Below are 20,372 nucleotides of genomic sequence, written 5' to 3'. Positions count from 1 at the left end.
ATTAAATCTTGGTCTCGTATGCCCCTGACCCAGTTTGGAAGATCAGCAATCTTCAAGATGGTGGCGCTCCCTCGGCTCCTTTATCAGCTACAGAACCACCCATACCGGATCCTGCCTGGTTTAGGCTGGTGAATTCGGTGCTCGGGCAATTGTTGTGGTAAGGGGGTAGGTAACGCGTGTCAATATGAACATGCTTTTTGTCCACATATTGTGGAGGGCTTGCGACCTCGGACATCTTATCATACTACCAGGCATCGCACCTGCTAGTTCTTAATGAATGGTGGTATGGGGATAGGGGAGATCCAGCGTATGCGCTGGAGCGGCAGCTTATGGGGTGTCACACATTACATACGCTCCTATACTCGACGCCGTTGAGAGGTGCGTTGCCACTGGTCACACGGATAGTGTTTCAGATCTGGAGGCAGGCTCTGCGCCGCATGGGATGGTGGCACACCTTGACTTGGGAGACCCCCCTGTGGAATAATGGACGTCTGCCCCAATTGGCGGCACTGCAGGGATTCAAGGGATGGGACGATATTGGCGTTTCCACACTGGGGGATGTAATAAGGGGTAGGACACTCAAATCCTTTTAGGATCTACAGAGGGAGTTCCATATGCCACGGGCGCAATTTTTTCAATATCTCCAGCTCCGGCACGCCCTGTCACCTAGTCTGGTGGGCCTGGAGTCACTCCCGGAATTTAGCCCATTGGAGGCGAAAGTCTTTATGGGGGACCTAAAGGATAAAAAGATCTCCAAGATATATCAATCCATGGTCACACACAGTTCCTCCACACTGAGCAAACTTCGGGGGGATTGGGAGGCAGACGTGGGCGCCCTAGAGGAAGAGGACTGGATGGAGGCACTGGCAGCACCGCGGGGCGCAGCTATAGCCATGAGGCTCCGTCTGGTTCAGTTTAAGTACCTCCACAGGGTTTATTTTAAAAGAACACGATTGTGGCGGGCGGGACTGATTGCTTCCCCGGAGTGTTTGCCTTGTGGTAGGGAGGAAGGCACTTTCCTGCACACTATATGGCAGTGCAGGTCTTTAGAGGGAAGTGTTGGCGTGCCTCTCAGAGGTGCTGGGGTGGGAGCTCCCCCGATCGCCGCGGCTGGCTATACTTCATGTCATGGAGGGCATAGGGGGCAATATCTACAAACTACACCTTATGTTGTTGGGGTTTTCGCTGGCTAAGCGGGATATTGCTAGGGTGTGGAAGGCGATACGAGCCCCTTCCATGACGGTATGGAAGAATGGATTAGATTTTTGTATGGGACTAGAGCAGCCCCTCTTTGTGGCCAGGGGGTGCCCACGCAAACATTATAAGATCTGGAAACGGTGGGCGGACTATCGGGGAATATGTTTAGAGCCGCCGGTGGAGGAGGAGACCAGTACATTGGGGTAGATGCTAGTAGGGTCCAGTGGCCACTGAGGGGGTACATGGGGGTGCGAGCCATGAGGGTGGGATATTTGGTTGGTGGGAGTAGGAGAGCAAGATTAGGCGGAAGTAGTGCGATCACAGGGAGTTGGGGGGAGGGGGAGTTAAGGGAGGGGAAACTAAATGTTTTCGCAAACACAACTGTCATTTGCTAGCATGTATATGTATGAGAGATCTGGCAGACGTCTCTGGAGTACAGAGTCCTGCGTTGTGATAGTCAAATTGACAAAATAAAATATGTTTAAAAAAAAAATGGAAGTATTCATGGAAAAATGAAGTAAAAGAGGTATCTAATAGAAGTGTGTTATTAAACCTTCATTTTTTGGTGAGGTAGGTTTAGAAAGAATGTGCAGTTGTGTAGAGATAGGGGCATGATCAGAGATCAAGATAGAGGCTATATCTGCTGAATGTAGGTTTTGAATTAATCATGTGAGATAAACATATGATCTATTCTCGATTGTGTATGATGTACTGGAGAAAAATGTGTGTATTCTTGCAATGTTGGATTGCATAATCTTCAAGCATTAATGAAATTTCTCTGTGCAAGGGCGTGAACAAATGATTTCTGTGATTTATTTGAAATATACTGAGACATGAAATTCCTGTCAATAAATGTATCTACAATTTGGTTACATTCATCAGCTAAAACAAATGTTATTATCCGGGCATTTCATAAATTTCTGAGCAATATTAGAAAAAAACAGACAATCTGGAGCAATAGGATCATAGACGTTAAAAAGAGAAACTGGACCTTTATCAATCAACAGTTGAAGGAGTAACCATTGTCCGTCTTTATTAATGTCCTGGAATATCAAATGAGTATGAAGGGATTTATGATAAAGTGTTCTAAGTCCAGTTTTTTCTAGTTTCCCAGAGAAAACAAAATTTCACCGACCCACCCTTTCTTTAATGTCAAAGACTCACTTTCTGTAAGATGTGCTTGTAAGGGAGAAATATCGGCACAGAGGTTTGGTAAGTGAGTCAAAACTCATTGCCTTTTAATTGGAGAATTTAAATCTGACATTCCACGATATATTTTTCAATAACTTAAAAAGAAATCTGAATAAAAAGATAAATCATACAGAGCACTGAGGGGATTAGTTGAGAACCATGAAAGAACAAATGGGGTGAGTAATATGAAGATAAGGCATTGCATTGATATTTATAAGACAATAGGGTAGTTCAATGGAAAGATAGAGTATAGTGGAAAGAAAATAGTCAGAAGGGGAAAATGTGGAATTTTCTAACAGAAAGAGATAACCTATTAGAAAAAGAGAAACATACCTAAAAATATTTGAAAAGGGATAGGGGAGGGAGACCACATGAAAAGGATGACACATCCAAACTCCAGGGGAAACTAAGGCACAAGGAGGACTGTGGAATATGAAACAAGGAGCAGGCACAGGTAGAGATGAGAAGAGAACACCTGCAGAAGAACAAGTTAGTAGGAGAAAAAAGTTAATAACAAGACTATCTACAATCTATTATACAATAACATATCAAAGGGACAACAGCTGTGTATATATACTCTGTGTGTGTGTGTGTGTGTGGGTGTGTGTGTGTGTGTGTGTGTGTGTGTGTATAAATATTAGCTAACAAAACCAATGCTTGGATAAATGAATAGTATTATAGGAATAATATAGGATTTGGGGGATCTTGCGATATCCATGTATTCAACTCTACAAGTCCCAAGAAAAGCGTTCAGTTGAATGGGATCATCATATGTTTTTGTTTTATTCTGGTAAGTCACTTTGAAGAAACAAGGATGAAATAATCCAAAACAAGCACCAAGAGAGCAAAGCATTGGTCTCCTATTCAAAAAGTCTCTGCATCTATTCACAGTACTTTTGGTTTAGTCTGGAGAGAAGTAAATATTATGACCTGACTATGAAATCATTTCATCTGTTTGGCTACGGAAAGTACCTTGAGTAGATGTGTATATTGCAAGACGTAAAGAATAACTCCTTTATGTTTGTTGGAAGTAGAAGCAGCTGTGGGCTGGTGACACAATCTGTGTGCTTGTTGGATATTGAAAGAAGTCAACTTTGGCAGACTTAATTATTTAGGAAGTAAGGGTTTGAAAAATGCAATCGAGTCTGTACCCTTAGTACTGTCAGGGAGATCATGTATACATAAACAGTTTCTTTTGATTCGGTTTTCAAGGTCTTCGACTAGTTTCTGTAAAATATAGACCTGTGTTTGAAGATCATTTACTTTGAGGGTAGTTTTTTGTAAAGGTTGTAATGTGTTGTTCAGCTGTTGAGATTCTTTCATCCATATGAGACCATCTGTTACTGAGAGTTTGTAGTTTTCATTTTTCTCTTCCATGTAAGGAGGCAAGGCCCTAATCTCTCCAACCAGAATATACATTGACACAGAAGGAATAGATTTTGTAGGAGATGGTTGTCTTTCTTAAGTCTTAGTTGACGCCTTCCCAGTAACAAGTAATGAAGGAGCTGTAGAGGAAGATGAGGATGAGGAAGAGGTACTGCATCTATGTACAGGGGTGCATGGATCTTCTATTGTTACAATCTGTGAGATTGCATTGGGGTTCTTAATATATCTATGAGAGGGAGGACTTAGGTGTTGTTTTGAGTTTTTTCACCCTACCCATAATTAAAAAATAAGGGTCAGTTTGTTAAGGTTGTTAGAAAAATAGTATGGTATCTTTATGTGGAAGAGACTGCAGCCTAGGAGTCTCAATATAGCGTGGGTAAGTGGTTGATAGGGCTATCAGTTAAGGTACTATGGGATATGCCACTTCTCAAAACACAGAGAATATGAATGCACTAATGTTGAATGATGAAAACAATGCAAAGTCTGAGTAGAAGTGATACATATATGTATGGGATGAATAAAGTCCATGTGGAGGCAACTTATCTTTATATGTCCTCAAATATTTATCAAAAATATAGTTAGTCATCCAAGAAATCCCATAGTTTAGTATTAAATAAATATGTCAATAAGAAGTGACCTTTGAAGAAGGAGCAGTGTGTTAAAAATGAGGGAAGCATTGCTGGATATCATTTTGAGCAAAAATGTGGAGGATAGATATTCAAGGCGCTTCCTTATTTACCTGCAACATGACGTTCTTGTAAATTGGTGGGCGCTTGTGAAGAAAAGAAACGCACTGCCACTGGTAAGTACGGTGTGCGTCTCTCCCCGATGATGAGAAAGTTAAATAATGATACTGCACTGCTTAGTGAGCACAGTGCTGACATAAAGAGGAGCTGCCGATGAGGGAACCACCACCATGTTGCCTTCCACGGAACGTCACTTGGGCACCACCATCTTCCTCCGGCATCAAGCCAAGGATCCCATACATTTAAAATGTTTACGAAAAACTTTGACACGTTGTTTAAACTTGCTTTAATTACTTTGATTAACATATTTTCATAAAGGTTTCTTGTGACGTTTTACAGGTGAAGAGCAAGGCGTGCCTTCTCAAGCATGGTGGAGGTTGATGACCGTGGCTGGGCTCCCATACACCACGCGGCATCCAGGAATTATGCGGCTTCTGTGGAGCGGTTTATTGAGACCGCTGGAGAAGAGCAACTTGAACTGAAGACACAGGATGGGGTTGGCAACACACCACTGCTGCTGGCTGTCATAAGTGCTGCTCAACAGACTGTGGAGCTACTGGTCTTGCTCGGTGCAGACATTGCAGCGGTTAACAGTCAGAGGCTCGGGGTAACTGAGCTGTGCGCACTGCATGGACACGCGCATTTGCTTGACTATTTTATCAGTTTAAGAAGATCGCAACTGAACGTCTTCAAAAACCTTATTATTTTTCTTGATTCAAATAACGGCAAAGAGGCTTTATGTGCAGGTTCGATCATTGCCACCGCAACGGTGAAAACACCGGGGACCTCCAACTCGTGGTCTCCAAGTCTAATAAAGGAAGGTTTGGTTCCTATCTTGCTTCAAGTTCTGGCAAAAGATTTAGGAGACAACGTCAAACAATATGTATTAAATATATTACACAGCATACTGAAATATGAAAATGTTAAGGAACAGATCATTCAATGCAATGGATTTCAGGTTCTGATTCCTCTGATTCAAGAGGAACAAAGGAAGATGCTCTCCAGTGTAATAAGCATAATTGATGAACTCGCCTCAGAAAAAAATTGTGTGGAGGCCTTGTGCACAGCTAATGCCATACCAGCCCTGGTGAACATCATAGCGCATGTAAATAATGTTAATAGTTCGGAGAAGGAAAGCAGAGAAAGCATTCTTATACCTGCTGTACGTATCTTGGGTGTAATGGCTGAACAGAGCGCAGACTGCAAGGATGCTATAGGGAAGCAGGAGTACCTTTCGGTCTTAGTGAGCCTCTTTAAGGAAAGTGAGTCCAGGAAACTGCTGATAGTGCTGAGCAAAGCTGTGGCAAACATTCTGTCAAAACACCCAAAAAACCAGGATGCATTCATTAAGGAAAATGGAGTGTTCCCTCTCATTCAGATGGAAAAATCCAAACACAAAGTCATGCAAATCTGTGCAATTAACCTACTAAACAGGTAAAGGAAATGTGGGAATAGGTATGATTCTGAAGATGAAGCATATGAAGATATTTTCTGTTAAAGAAAACGTATTTCTCTTTGAGTGTTTCTTTAAAAACACAAAGGTGTGTATTTCTTTTGGTATTTTCAGGCGCTCGCTTAGCGGATCAAACTTTTTATTGCGCTTGGAGCTTTTACAGTATATATTAAATAACTATTACATTTTGCATTGTGTTTTGCCACAAGAGCGCTCACACAAAACTTTAGTAAATACACCCCAAAGATTTTGCATATTTGTGAAAGCTTATGGCACTGATTCTGTTGTATGCAAATCAGTGCTTCACAGTAAATTAAATGTTTTTCTCTTTTCTTGCAGCATAAAACATTTTCAAGAAAAAAACACCATTGACATGTTCAACCATGCTGCAATACACAAGCACACTGCCTTTCTGAATCCAAGATTTTATCATCTTTGCACAAAAGCAGACGAACAGAGTCACCTTTCACCCCTCCACCCTCATGATATGAGCCTCACACACACACAGGTACACACACAGGTACACACACACACAGGAACACACACAGGTACACACACACACGCAGGCGCACACACACATGCCACCTGTGCTCTGCTTGTTATGTATTTGAGGGAATTTTGCACAGCTGGTACCTTTTCTCTGCAAACAAAAACAAGATCTATTGCTGTCTATACTGTGCCTGCCTATTCTGCGTGTTAAATGAAGCATGAGACAACGTCCGCTTCAAAAAGTCAAAACTGTTGGCTTTGTCAATTTTTTAATTGAAAGTCAATTTACTTTAACAGTGCCAGTTGGCTTAATTGAAAGATTTCAATTCAGGAGAAACATACTACATTTGTACTATGCACATGAGCACAGCCACCCCAACAAATAAGTCCTTTCAGTTATGGGGCCAATGTGAGACACCCTTTTTAGATTAGAAACTTTTTTGATTTGGCTTGCTTGTTTTTATTTTTATTTATTTACTCTTTTAGGAGTGCCCAGCAGCTCCACACACACTGCTACCAGGCTCCTCTCTTGCAGTGCACCACATCACATTTTTTCCCAGTCTTTATTATTTAAAAACCTGTTGGAAAACCAGTCAACGATGGCTACTCACTTGTATGAAGCTATGCACACATATAGGAGGCTATCTTTGAAGGTTTATGTTATACTTTGGGGCCTATTACAATGGAGGTGGGAAAGCCTCTGACCTTCGGTCGTAGGCTTTCCAACCCCAACTGTTGGTTTTAATTCCAAAGGACTTATTATGTATCAGCCGTTTAGAATTGAAACCAGCTGGTCATTCCGAATTCGCACTAGCAATGGAGCCATTAGCCTTCCACGCCAGATTAGGAAATTGGTACTGGGGAGTGCAAGTGGGTGACTGTCCTCACGGAATAGCCCTATATGTGGATGACCTATTGCTCTTTCTTATGAATATGTTGGATGACGTGAGTGGAGCCAGAGCCATGTTGGCAGAGTTTGGGGTACTGTCGGGCTTAATGGTCAGTTGGCAAAAATCTAAATTATTCCCGACACAAGCGAACCAAGACTTCCCAGAGGGTCTCGACTCGCTACAGTGGGAGCCCCGTTGTTTCCAATATCTGGGTGTCCGAGTCTTTCATGAGCTGACTGACCTCCTGGAAGGGAATGTGGGAATAACCTTTAAATCGCTGAAAACAAATATAGAGTTGTGGAAAATGTTCCCTCTCTGTGGTACTGCTTAAAATGGTGGCGCTTCCGCGACTACTGTCTTTTTTTTACGGTATTACTCATATGGATCTCCAGAGGGATGTTCATGGAACTGAACTCCTTGATCGCAGAGCTTACATGGAGCCCAGGACGCAGACGTGTAGTGCTCACTTTATTGCACTGCCAGCTGACAGACATGGGACTAGCAGTACATGAATTTAAGGCATACTATATTGCCGCACAGTTACAGTGGTTCACGTAATGGATGGTGGGCAGACAGGATCCAGATGAAGCACTCAGGCCATTTGAACCAACATTAGATAGACTGCTGGGAGTGCTCTTAAAGACAGGGTGCCCTCACAAGGACGATACTTTAGAGTTCCAAGTGATACGTTGGTGTTGGACTCAAAATGTTTGAAAATACTATACTCGCCTGACCTACCCATAATGGCGCTCACAGCGCTGCCCCATAGTGGAAACTGGGGAGAACTGAAGCAGTGGGCAACTGCTGGGGCAACAAAGGTGGGAGATCTATATTGTGATGGGAAGCTTCTCCCCTTTGATGAATTCAGGACTGAATTTGACCTACCGCTAGGCCACTTCCAATTTCACAGGACAGAAACTACGGCATTCCGCAAACACTGGAACAGGGTCTGACAGAACCGCAACCCCATAGGACCTTCCATAAAATTGTGACCGCTTCAGGCCCCTATAGAGCAGTAACAGCCCTTTATGGAGCAATATGGGAGGATGTACTTCTACCACTTGAAACCCCCTCACATACTCTACAGCCTGCTCACCTTAATCTCATCTTGCCTCCTCAAATCCATCAGACCCATACTGGGGGCAAATCTTTTGTCGTTTGTGGCCGCCAAATAGTGGAACTCTTTACCTCCTAATCTTAAAGTGATGAAGCCCACATCTCTTTTAGAAAACAACTTACAATATGGCTTTTTCAATCTATCTTATAAGGACTCCTCTCTTTTTGTAATTGGGTGATAGAGTACTCTATAGAAATCATAAACAAAATAAAATAAAATAAGTGCAGGCTCTTTATTTGCACTGATATAAATATATTCTATTTAAAGATGGGTGCTGGCCTATAGTAATATTATTACAGGTGCATTTGGGAGCTTTCTACTCTTGCTTGTTTTTTCTTTCTTTAGTTCCATACAGAGTGCAGGGCGCTCCATTGAAGGGTAGAGGCATGTGGAGTACGGTGCAAAGGAGGAGAAATGCAATAGCCTATCACAGCACAGGGCGGAGCCAATGATTTCCAATACCAAGTATCCATTAGGGAGTCAGAACTTCTCTGTCTGACATACAACGGTCTGCTGTGGAATTTTGTTTTCTCCAATGCTGCTTGCAGAATGATTTATTTGTCTTGTTGTTCTGGCGTGTGCTTTCAGTCTCCATGTGTGACAGCAGTACTTTGTTGTCCATGGCAATGACCCACATCAGCTCTTTCAAATACTGGTGTTCGTTTCATGGAAAACAACTCCATCACATTTGCCATTACTGCCGCTGTGTGTCATCAAAGTCAAACCTAATTTCTTTTTAATCTTGCATGTGATACCTGACATGATGTGCAGTTGTCTTTTTTTTAGGTTAGTTGAAGGAAATCCAAATGCCCAGAAGAATATCATGGAATCAAATGGCATTGCCCCTCTCGTGCCAATGCTGAAACAAAGCCGTACCCAACACATGCAGGAAGCTGTGGCAGAAGCACTGTGGGCTGTGGCTGGCACAGATGTGGGAGCACAAAGAGAGGTTGCTGCAAGAATAGGTAAGTTTTGTGTAGGTGTTGTTTCCACATCTCTGTCCATAGAGGCATTAATCCATGTTGTCTGGGAGCCATGGCAACAAAACCAATCTCTTCAACCTACTCTGATCACTTATTATATTTAATGACATTGATGGAACTCCCTTTTCACTAGTTAGTAATGATCTTCAGCCAGATCCAGCAACCTAGTTTAAGCCAAAGTCGGTCGAAATTAGATGAGGATAACTGAGAAAGTACTCTTCTCAGTTCTGTCCCTAAGCTGAATGGGGACATAACCAAAAAGTACTCCACATTTGTAGACTCGATAAAAAAATCACTAGATTTACAAATTCCTAAGAGATTACTGAAAACTAGTCACACACAGGTCCATGATCCTTGGATCACAAAATATCTTAAAAACCTTAAATAGGAATGTAAAAGAAATGAAAGACAGTGGAGAAAACACTATGATGCAGTCAGTAAACAAAAGTACAGGGACACTGTAAAGAAATATCATTATGCTATAAGGAAGGCTAGAGTCTCCTTCCTTAGTACTAAGATTGATAATGTTGCCAACTCCATTAAAGAGCTTTTCAAAATTGTGAGTTCATTTTTGATGCCATCGACAAAACAAGCTGGCCCAATAGCCTCTAAGGCTAGATGCAACATGCAAGCAAGGAACTTTGTTGAAAAGATTAATAGAATCTGTGCCACCTTGCCGAAGGGCCTGGATTTCAATATCAAAGGCAATACATTGCACTAGCTATGAGAGGCTAAGGAGAATGTTTTAACTTTTCCCAGCCTGATCCCGATCGGGGAACAGGGTGACCTGGGAAAGGAAGTCCGCGTTCCCGTTCTCTGAGCCCTTGTGGTGGCGAACCTCAAAAGAGAAGGGCTGTAGAGCCAGGAACCAACGCAGGATGCGCGGATTGTTCCCCTTGTTCCGGCTCATCCAAAGGAGCGTGGGCGTGATCAGTATAGAGGATGAAATGGGAACCCTCAAGGTAGTATCGTAACCACCCACCCCACTTGATTGCAAGACACTCCTTTTCTATGATGGGGTATCCTTGTTCCTTGGGGTACAATTTTCGGCCTAAAAAGAGTATAGGGTATTCTAGCCCATCAGAAGACACCTGGGACAGTACCGCCTCGACCCTATTTTCAGATGCATCCGTCTGTAACAAGAAGGGCTTGGAAAAGTCAGGAGAACGTAATATGGGACCAGACGTGATGGCTTTTTTCAATGCAAAGAAGGCTTGTGTAGCTTTGGGAGATGGGTGAAGGAGGTCCCTAGTCTTTACGTCCATCTTTAGCAGATTGGTAAGAGGTGTGGCCATTTTAGAATACTGGGGAATGAAACGGCGATAATACCCAAGGAGGCCAAAAAAAGCCCTAACCTCCTTCTTTGTGACAGGGAAAGGGGCTCGGGTGATTGCTCTAAACTTCTCTTCTTGTGGCTCTATGTGTCCTTTTCCTAGGAAGTATTTCACCTTCTGAAAACCCACTTTTGACTTTTTCACATTGATATGCAAACCCGCTGACTGGAGAGCCCGAAGGACTAGATGGCAATGTTGGAGGTGTGACTCCCATGTGGGGCTGTAAATGACTATATCGTCTAAATATGCAGAGGAGTATGCTGGGTGTTCTGCCAGCACACGATTCATGAGACGTTGAAAAGTGGCAGGTGCCCTGTGTAAACCGAAGGGTAAGACGGTGGACTCAAACAAGCCAGAAGGCGTGGAAAGGCCGTCTTTTCTTGGTCTTGCGGGTTCAGAGGCACCTGCCAATACCCCTTCGTGAGGTCAAGAGTTGTGATGTATTGTGCCTCACCTAGTCTTTCAATCAACTCATCTAGGCGCGACAGGGGGTAGGAATCACATTTCAAGATCACGTTGGTGGCCCTGAAGTCTATGCAAAACCGGACGGATCCATCCGGTTTTGGTACCAACACGATTGGTGAGGACCACTCGCTTTGTGAGGGTCGTATCACTCCTAAGGCAAGCATGCTTTTCACTTCTTTCTCTATGGCCTCTCTCCTGGAGGTAGGGATATGGTAAGGTTTCTGTCTAACAACCTTTCCTGGCTGGGTGTGCATGGAATGTTCGGCCAGAGAAGTGCGGCCAGAGAGATCAGAAAACAAAGGGGCAAATGGAGATAGTGTGCTTTGTAAAGATTTCCTCTGTTCTCCTGTTAGCTCCTGGTTGACTATCAGATGGTTGAGAGTGCTATCGTGATCGGTTATGGAGTTGACGAGGTGGAGATCTTTGGGGAGAGGACCCAACCACTTTTTCAAGAGGTTGATATGGTATAGTTGGGTTCGTCTGGGAGTGATTTGGATCTTATAGGAGGTAAAGCCAACCTTTTTCAGAATCTGATATGGACCCTGCCACGCTGACCTTGCATTCGTGACCCCAGATGGCGTGAGAACCAATACCCAGTCCCCTACCTTCAGGTGGCGCCATCTCTTGCCTCGATTGTAAAACAGTTATTGCTTGATTTGTGCCTTTTCTAAATTTGCGTCAACGAATTCTCGCAGATTCTGTATGCGGGTACGCAGGCCCTGAGTATACTCTAAAAAGGATTTGGCTTCTTCCTCCTTCTCCTGTTCCCAGAACTCTTTAGTGATCTCTAGAATGCTCCTGGGTTCCTGACCATAGAGGGGTTGGAATGGGGAACAGACCAGACTAGATTGGGTATGGCTTCGGACTACGTATAATGCCAAAGGGAGGAGCCTATCCCATTCTTTCCCTTCCACACCCAGGAGTATTTTTAGTGTCCACTTCAGGGTGGAATTATAGCGTTCACATAAGCCATCTGTTTGGGGATGGTATACAGAAGTCTTTATGTGTGAGATATCCTGTCGCTAATGTTCTGCCTGGTGGGAGCACGTAAAGGAAAGGCCTCGGGGTATCGTGTGGCGTAGTCAACGACCACCAGTGCGTAGAGGTTGCCCTTCTTGGTTCGCGGGAGCGGACCTATAAGGTCCATGCTTATCCTCTCAAAAGGGGTACCTACAATGGGAACGGGTTGCAAAGGTACAGGAGGGCGTTTGTATGGGTTTTTCCTTTGGCATATTTCACACTCCTTACAAAACCTGGTGACATGTGCAAATATACCTTGCCAATAAAAGTGCCCTAAAAGCATGTCTGTTGTCTTCTGCGCTCCCCTATGACCTGCTGTAAAATGAGAATGTGCAAAAAAAGGATCTGATCCCGGAAGGTCTGAAGAACCAAAAGTTGGGGGGTATCGCCTTCCTTAGCCACCCTATAGAGGAGCTCATTCTGTATCAGGAATAAGGGGTATACGGGTGTCTGGTTTGGAGGGACTCGTCTGGCGTGATCTCAAGCGGGCTGGAGAGTGGACTCATTCCACTGATTATAGCGAAAACGTTTATCAGTGAGCCAGGGGGCTTGGGTAAGGAGAGAGGGACATGGCGGTGAGTGTGTTTCTCTGGACTGTAAGGTGTTCTTAAGGAGTGTCGGGAAAGACGGGTTGTCCTGGCCTAGGATCATTTCTTCTGCGAGAGAAGGTAGAACCCCGAGATTAGCTTCTAGCATCACCCCGCTTGGAAGGGAAATGGGTAGACAGATCAAGGGATAGAGTTTGACATCTCCATGCACGCATCCGATAGGGACCACCTGTCGAGCTCTATGAAAAGATGGATTTACTAGGGACTGGCGAATAACCGACTGTCGACAGCCGGAGTCAAGCAGGGCTCTGATGGTCACTCCACCCACAGAAACACTCACGTAAAAGCTGGGTCCCATTTCGCCAGTGTACAAGATGGACTGAGGGACACAGCCTATGTCCATTGGTTCTTCTGGAGGCTTTTTCGGGGGACAATTCCTAGCAATATGCCCCCAATCTCTGCACTCGAAGCACTGGGGACCCCTAACAGGAATGGGTTCTGGATGATAGTGTCGGATTTTGAGGGCTCGGAACTTGGTTTCAGGGTCTTTCGCTCCGCTCTTCCGGTGAGATCAGGAGGGCATAGAGGCTTCTCGGTGTCCCATGACAACGTGCGGGGTTGTGCCCGGTAGAAAGACGTTGCCATTTCCACGGCCTGTTCAGCTGTCAGGCAGGTGTGTTGTTTCAACCAACGTTGTATAGGATAATGTATTGTTCAAGGTGAATAAGCGACATGATTTCTTCTTTTGTACTTGTTTGGGGCTTTAGCCACTTGTCCGCTGCTGCTTTCAGCTTAAAGGACAGAGTTTTTGGATTATCTGTGGATGTTCCCCGCTCCTTTCTGAACCGAACTCAGTACGCTTCAGTGTCCATTCTGAGGGGATCCAGAATGATCCCTTTTATCTCCAGGTAAGGGGTATGGCCATTAGTGTTTGCCACTTGATATGCGACCTGGGCCTCCCCTGTGAGAAGAGGAGCCAAAAAGAATTGCCACTTGGCCTCCGGCCAACCTGACGCTCTGGCTGCTCTTTCAAAGTTAAGTAAAAATGCATCGAGGTCTTCACCTGTTACATATTTTTGAAGGGAAACATTGGGCCCGGTCCCAGCGCGGTTCTGTAGTTGGGCCGTCAGTTCTAGTCGGTCATCAGCGACCTTTTCTAGCCGTTTGGCTTGGTTAGTCATGGTGTCCTTGAAAAGTTCCCTGTCTGCATGGGCTGTCGTCATCTGTTTTTCTACCGCCCATTCCAGCTTCTCCTGACCGCATATAAGCTGCTGAATTAAGTTCTCCATTCTCTCTTAGAGACGTAACTATCCCACTTCTGACACCACGTGTGGCGCGGTGGAGAAAGAGATAGCAAGACAGGGAATTGTTGCTAGAGTGTTTTATTAAAGGACCCAGTACTATAGGACAGTGTGTTAGAATAACAGAAAGATAGAGGTCGTCTTTATTCTCTTTCATCAGAGAGCAGGATTCCTCCGGCATCAGGCTCCCGAGGACAGGAGGGGTTGATTGCTCCGTGCAGTGATGCCAAGGTCCAGGAATCCAAAATAAAGAAAAGAAAAGGAAGGCACGGTCAGGGGAGCGTTTCTGTGTTTTAAAACTAGTCAGGGAGAGGGAGTGAGGGACTGTACACCCGACCAACACTGTGATTCGCGCGGGTTCTTTTTTCCCAGGGCTTTACGCGCTATGATGCTTTGTCATTCTCAGTGTGCTTAGCCTATTCTGGAGCCCTGGTGCGTCTGCCCCTTACCCCCGCTCTTCCCATACCCCACACAGCCCCCACCTGGCCTCGTACCTTGTGGAGCCACGACCCTCCTGGGCCGTGGCCCCTTTCAGCGCGGTGCCGGGAAGGGTCCGGCTCCCCCTCTTCATCGTCCTTGGTCCTCCCAATGGACTGGAGCTCTTCTCTCTCGTCGGGGCAGGTCAGCGGTTCTCCGAGTCCCGGTGCAATGTAAAAGGTCTGGACGTCCCGTTCTCCTACGAACTCATCGGCTGCTCCTCTCCGGCGTCTTCCAAGCGAGCTCACCATTCCTCCCGTCTCTTTCTCTTTGAAGCGGAGGGGCCCTTGTGACCAGGTCACATGGTCGGCAGAGGGAGCCTCCGGTGGAGAAGTCTTAAAGGGATACTGTTCGACAGGACCAACAGCTGGGGCCTGAAAACAGAGGAGGGGACATGGAGACAGGTATGGGGACAATTGTTTGTGCAATAAGTCCGAGAAGGCAGGGTCATTATTCGACACCTCGTCACAGCGACAATCAAGAACAGGATGCCTTCACAGTTAGCGCCCACCTCAGATTATGCTGACTTCCAGCACACCTCCTCAACTGGAACCCCCACAAACAAGGAAGGAGCCGTTATCAGAGTCAATCATTAAAAGACAGCAACACTTATCTTAAAGTTTATCTAACAATATAACTTATTTCTTTACAGAATGTATCTATAGACAGATTATTCTACTTTTGCCTACACAAATAACGTTGCGTGCTTCACATACACTAGACTTTAACGTTTTTTATTACCTTTTCATCCTAACCTATTTAAAAAAATATATATATATAGGTGAGGTGAGGGGTCAGAGGAACTGCTGCCTGCCTAACATCACGCCCCAGAAGATCTTTGGCAAGAGGGGAGAACTAGCAGACACCGTCCACTTGGGCCAGTACTAACGCCTGTTGTCTGCTAATGCACGGATACACACAGTTGAATCCGGGCCGCACTTTCCCTGCAGCAGTGCCCGCAGTGCATCCCACCAATCACAAGGGAACATTGTGTTTTAAACTGAGGGCGGCAAACAGTTCACTTAATCACGGCATCTGAGGAAGTTCGTAAGAACGAAACGCGTCATGCCGAGTGTTCATATTAAAGCGCAGTTCTACCTGAGATCCCCGTGTGTGCTCTACTTCTTGCAGACAGCGAAGGAGTGTGGTGTGTATATATATATATATATATATATATATATATATATCTCCGGGACTCTTGACAGGGCGGGTCCTTGTACCGCACTTCTGGCTTGTGCGGAAAATATCACAGGAGAGACCACTCGATTCAGAATGACCCAAGGACACAGCGGGGATTCTTTCAGGAGTCCTTTATTCACCCATTGCGCAGCGTTATGCATTTCGGCCAGAGCGGCCTTCCTCAGACGCCATTGCAACTAGAGGGTACCGTCTCCCTCCTTCATTTATTATTGCGGTGCTCCCATTGGTGGGAGAGCAGCTGATCCTGTTCAACTGACGGCAGCTGTGATCATATGCGAGACCGCAACTCCCAGAATGCACTGACATGGCAAATGCGTTGACAGGAAGGTGAGTTCAACTTTTGTGCTGCAATTCCGTGTGAAGGGGGGGCCGTGTAGTTGCAGGAACCCTCCTAAAATAAAAGTGTCAAGGCTCCCTCGGGTCCCCAGCGCCCCAGCCTCAAGTTCAGAACAAATCGGGCCGAAGAGAGCACTGCAGTGAGTCCTCTCTCCCGTGCAGTCACGGTCTGCCTTCTGACAGCAGCCTTAGGCTTGATCCGTTCTCGTGGCGGTCCCGGTAAACACCAATCCCTTGGTAGCCACAACAAAGATGCCAGTAATATCCGGGACTCTTGACAGGGCGGGTCCTTGTACCGCACTTCTGGCTTGTGCGGAAAGTATCACAGGAGAGACCACTCGATTCAGAATGACCCAAGGACACAGCGGGGATTCTTTCAGGAGTCCTTTATTCACCCATTGCGCAGCGTTATGCATTTCGGCCAGACATGGACATGGCAAATGCGTTGACAGGAAGGTAAGTTCAACTTTTGTGCTGCAATTCCGTGTGAAGGGGGGGCCGTGTAGTTGCAGGAACCCTCCATGTCAGTGCATTCTGGGAGTTGCGGTCTCGCATATGATCACACCTGCCGTCAGTTGAACAGGATCAGCTGCTCTCCCACCAATGGGAGCACCGCAATAATAAATGAAGGAGGGAGACGGTACCCTCTAGTTGCAATGGCGTCTGAGGAAGGCCGCTCTGGCCGAAATGCATAACGCTGCGCAATGGGTGAATAAAGGACTCCTGAAAGAATCCCCGCTGTGTCCTTGGGTCATTCTGAATCGAGTGGTCTCTCCTGTGATATATATATATATATATATATATATATATATATATATATATATATATATATATATATATATATATCAAAAAACAGGTGCCCTATGCACAAGAGTGCACTTGAGCCAGCGCTGGGTTGTGGCAAACCTTTATTCAGGGAAGAACAGGATACAGGCTGTGGGTCAATAAGTCCTAATGTGCTGTGTAATTCACGACGCGTTTCGGGCGGAACGCCCTTCTTCCTGGTGTATCACAGCCACATTTCAGCATCACGCAACTGTCTCTATTTCTGCCCTCCAATGGGCCAATCAGGTGAGGTTTCGGTCCCCGATGGATTCTGGGATTTACAGTGCGTGAAAAATTTCTTGGCCACAATATCATCTGCTGGGATAAATGGAATGAAACCCTGGATGGGCCCCACATGAATGCTCCTGTTCCATATCCTCTCAAACGCTGCTCCATGGAACCCGGCAAATGCCGAGATATATATATATATATATATATATCATGATAAAAATGCAAAATGGTTTCTTGATTCATCACAATACATAAAAAAAAATATCAATCAATCATTTCACAATGTGTTTTTTACACATATCTAGCCAAGGTAATCCATCAGAATACATGCACTCTACTTCATCCTACATCAACAACAAGTAAAAACAGTGGGGCATTGACCGTAAGATCAGCTGCTACAGTTAGAGAGGATGGATAGATACCTTAAGGGAACAGACGTCTTGGCACTGATGACCTCAGCTTGCATCAGGACAGGTGTCCCAGGAGCACGACCCCTAGTTGATGCCCATGTCACCTCACCACCCTGGGTCTCAGTTCCCTTATCTGCCAGACTCAGGTAGCGCCTAGAAATGATTCGGTTTGCACCAGTACTGCCAGTTGCAATTGCTGAGACAGTTTGAAGAATGTCACTGTGGTCACAGTCACTTTTTTTCCTCCTTTGCCGTCCTCTCTGTACTTTTGTGTCTCTCCTTGCGGTGAACTTTGAGGAGTGGCTGGCGCGCACACCTGCTGTTTGGGGGTGTGAAAGGAGCGACACAGTAGGCATGTGCCAAAAGTGAAACACAAGAGTAAGTGCTAGGACAGGAGAGAGAGAGCGGTCTGGAAAAAATGAGGCCACAGAAAAAGTAGCAGCCAGTGTCAATCTACAGAACAAGGCGCCTTCAAAAGGAGGTTGGTAGCGCAATGTCTTAAGTTTCAATATTAGCTGCGAAAAGTCTCTCAAAGACGTTCAAAAATCACAGACATGTATTTTCCTATTTGGCACTTTGCCGGCATCCATTGAGAGCGTCCTTGGAGTCCAGTGTAACTCAACAACCCCTGGGGTTCACCACATCAAGAACTAGCAAACGTCAAACCTGGCCTCATCGGTGTAAAATGAGTCACTGTGGATGCAGGAGGCGGAGCCATATTGAAGACCACAAGCACCTCCACGTATAGAGATACCCAAGTGCTTGCTCATCTTTGGAATGAGAAAAATAAGACCCTTTGCTGTGCGTAACCTGTTTTGCCCCCTATGTGCTTTGACATTGAATGAACTGCAGGTTGCCTTAAACTCCTTCTGCGGCCTAAACACGAAGGACCCAGCCCGTTCATCCAACTCACTCTGCCCCTACAGATGCCCTCCCTTGACCCCCGGTACCTTTGATGCAAGCCATAGCGCAGTTACAGAGGATCCACCCTACACCCCCAGGAACAAGGGACCCACTAGCAGCTGAGCAGCGGCGCTGGTGTTGTCTGCGGCAGACCTGGGCTACCGTCACTGCCTCTTGCGCAGTACCAGCGGCCCCTTCCAGTCACGGGCCTTCCGGACGTACACCTTCATCTTCTGCTTCTGCAGCTTTTTTTTTTTTCAAGTTGTTGTCGGCGGGCGGGGGAGCGGGAAAAAATAGTGCTTCGTAGGGTACAGTGTAACACTCGAAGTAAAGGGGCCAGTAGCCACTGAAGGATACACATGACGATATGGCATAATAAGGCGTGACTAACAAGCCGCATTATCAATCAGAAAACAGAATTTACGAAGGACAAACACAGAAACCAATGAAACATTTGGGCAGAGAGTGAGGGCAGCTTGTCTCCCCATACTGGACTACTGCATGCCTCGCAGAGCGAGCAGCGAATGCGCTGCAACACTAGGCTAGACCTACAAATGTCAAAGAAAATGAACATGCAACAGTACAGGTCATTAGGCAACAATTTTCAGTACCAAGATGCAAAGCAGCAGAATTTTTTCTCCGTAGTATTTAATAAATGAACTACACCCTTATGCCTGCCTGACCGGAAACCATTTGTAACTAGTTAACTGGAAATTTCGAAAGGTATTTTATGGATTTAATTATGTTGGAGCACTCTAGCATATAAGGTGTATTGCAGACACTGAAACAGACTGTAGTTTGGCTGAGAAACAGCAACGTCCATGCTTGAAATCGACCTGAAAAATAACGACATTTAAAGTTTGGACCATTTAAATTGTCACTCGTCTCCGGTGTGTATGTTTTTTTTCATATTTCTTATTTTTTGTATTTTTACGAACGTCTCCACTAGTCAGCTTTACATTGAACGGGCAAGGTGATTTATTTGATAACAATAGCGTTCCGTTTTTGGCGTAGACACAGCTTTAGTTTCGCGCCGCGACCCTTATGTAATTAGAGGAAACGCATATATATATATATAATATATATATGGTTTTGATCCCGCCCTCTTCATTCATTGGTATTATCAGCTGTCATTCACAGCTTTCTTCTGTCCATCACAGCATGGGGCAATAGGTGAGCCCTCAGCGATTGTCTCTATTGTACTATGCAAGACTGCATTATTCCTGATCACCTGCCTAGTGTGCACGTCTTCCTAAAAATAAGTGGACTTCAGTGCCAGAGCTGTCGTGCAAATACTTTCCAATAGCCAAAAGCACCTTTGTGCCAATAAGAATCAGCTTTTCTTCTGATATGCATTACAACGAAAAATGGCTTATATACCTGAAATAAGTTTACTTGCCCACCATGACGCACACTCAGATGGTTATTATGTTTTTTGCAGTTTCACATTTTTATTGTAGGCATATGGTGGCCATATTAGGCTGCTGCATTTTTTCTTTTTGCGCCGTGCGGTTGAAATCACTAAATAACCATCACACCAACTGGCATGGGCAGAGCTATTGGCTTTGCTAATGCTTGTTACCTTATTAAAGTCTTAACTCATTTACCCTTACTTTTAACCTCTATAAATATTTCCTTGGCCATGGGAGCAGCCCTTCTTAGTTCTGTTCAGCCTATTTCCAAGCACATTGATTTCAGACTGGCAGGTCCGTCTTCGAGAGCACACTCATACGAAAGCCTGGTAACAGAGACACAGGGTAGATTAATGAAGCAGACATTGTGCTCTGGGAGATTTATAACTACAGGCAGAAGCCTGGGAAACAAAAGCTTTTTCATCTGCTTTGCTGCTTGTCATGTCCTCTGTTTCTAT

General features: G+C 45.1%; 1 protein-coding gene across 2 annotated transcripts in view; it reads left to right on the top strand.

Moving 5' to 3' along the window:
• Positions 1-20,372, top strand: part of LOC146775949 (uncharacterized) — a 790,744-nt gene that overhangs the window by 570,664 nt on the left and 199,708 nt on the right. For both annotated transcript variants that reach the window (XM_085637356.1, XM_085637355.1), the window contains exons 4-5: positions 4,860-5,954; positions 9,256-9,434. In XM_085637356.1, coding sequence (XP_085493482.1) covers positions 4,888-5,954; positions 9,256-9,434 — 1,246 coding nt within the window. In that variant the 5' untranslated portion in view covers positions 4,860-4,887. The remainder of the gene's footprint in view (positions 1-4,859; positions 5,955-9,255; positions 9,435-20,372) is intronic.

The sequence above is a fragment of the Triturus cristatus genome, chromosome 12 (assembly GCF_964204655.1).
Source record: "Triturus cristatus chromosome 12, aTriCri1.1, whole genome shotgun sequence".
Classification (NCBI taxonomy): Eukaryota; Metazoa; Chordata; class Amphibia; order Caudata; family Salamandridae; genus Triturus; species Triturus cristatus.
Note: the sequence above shows the minus strand (reverse complement) of the source record. Positions and strands in the feature narration are given on the sequence as shown.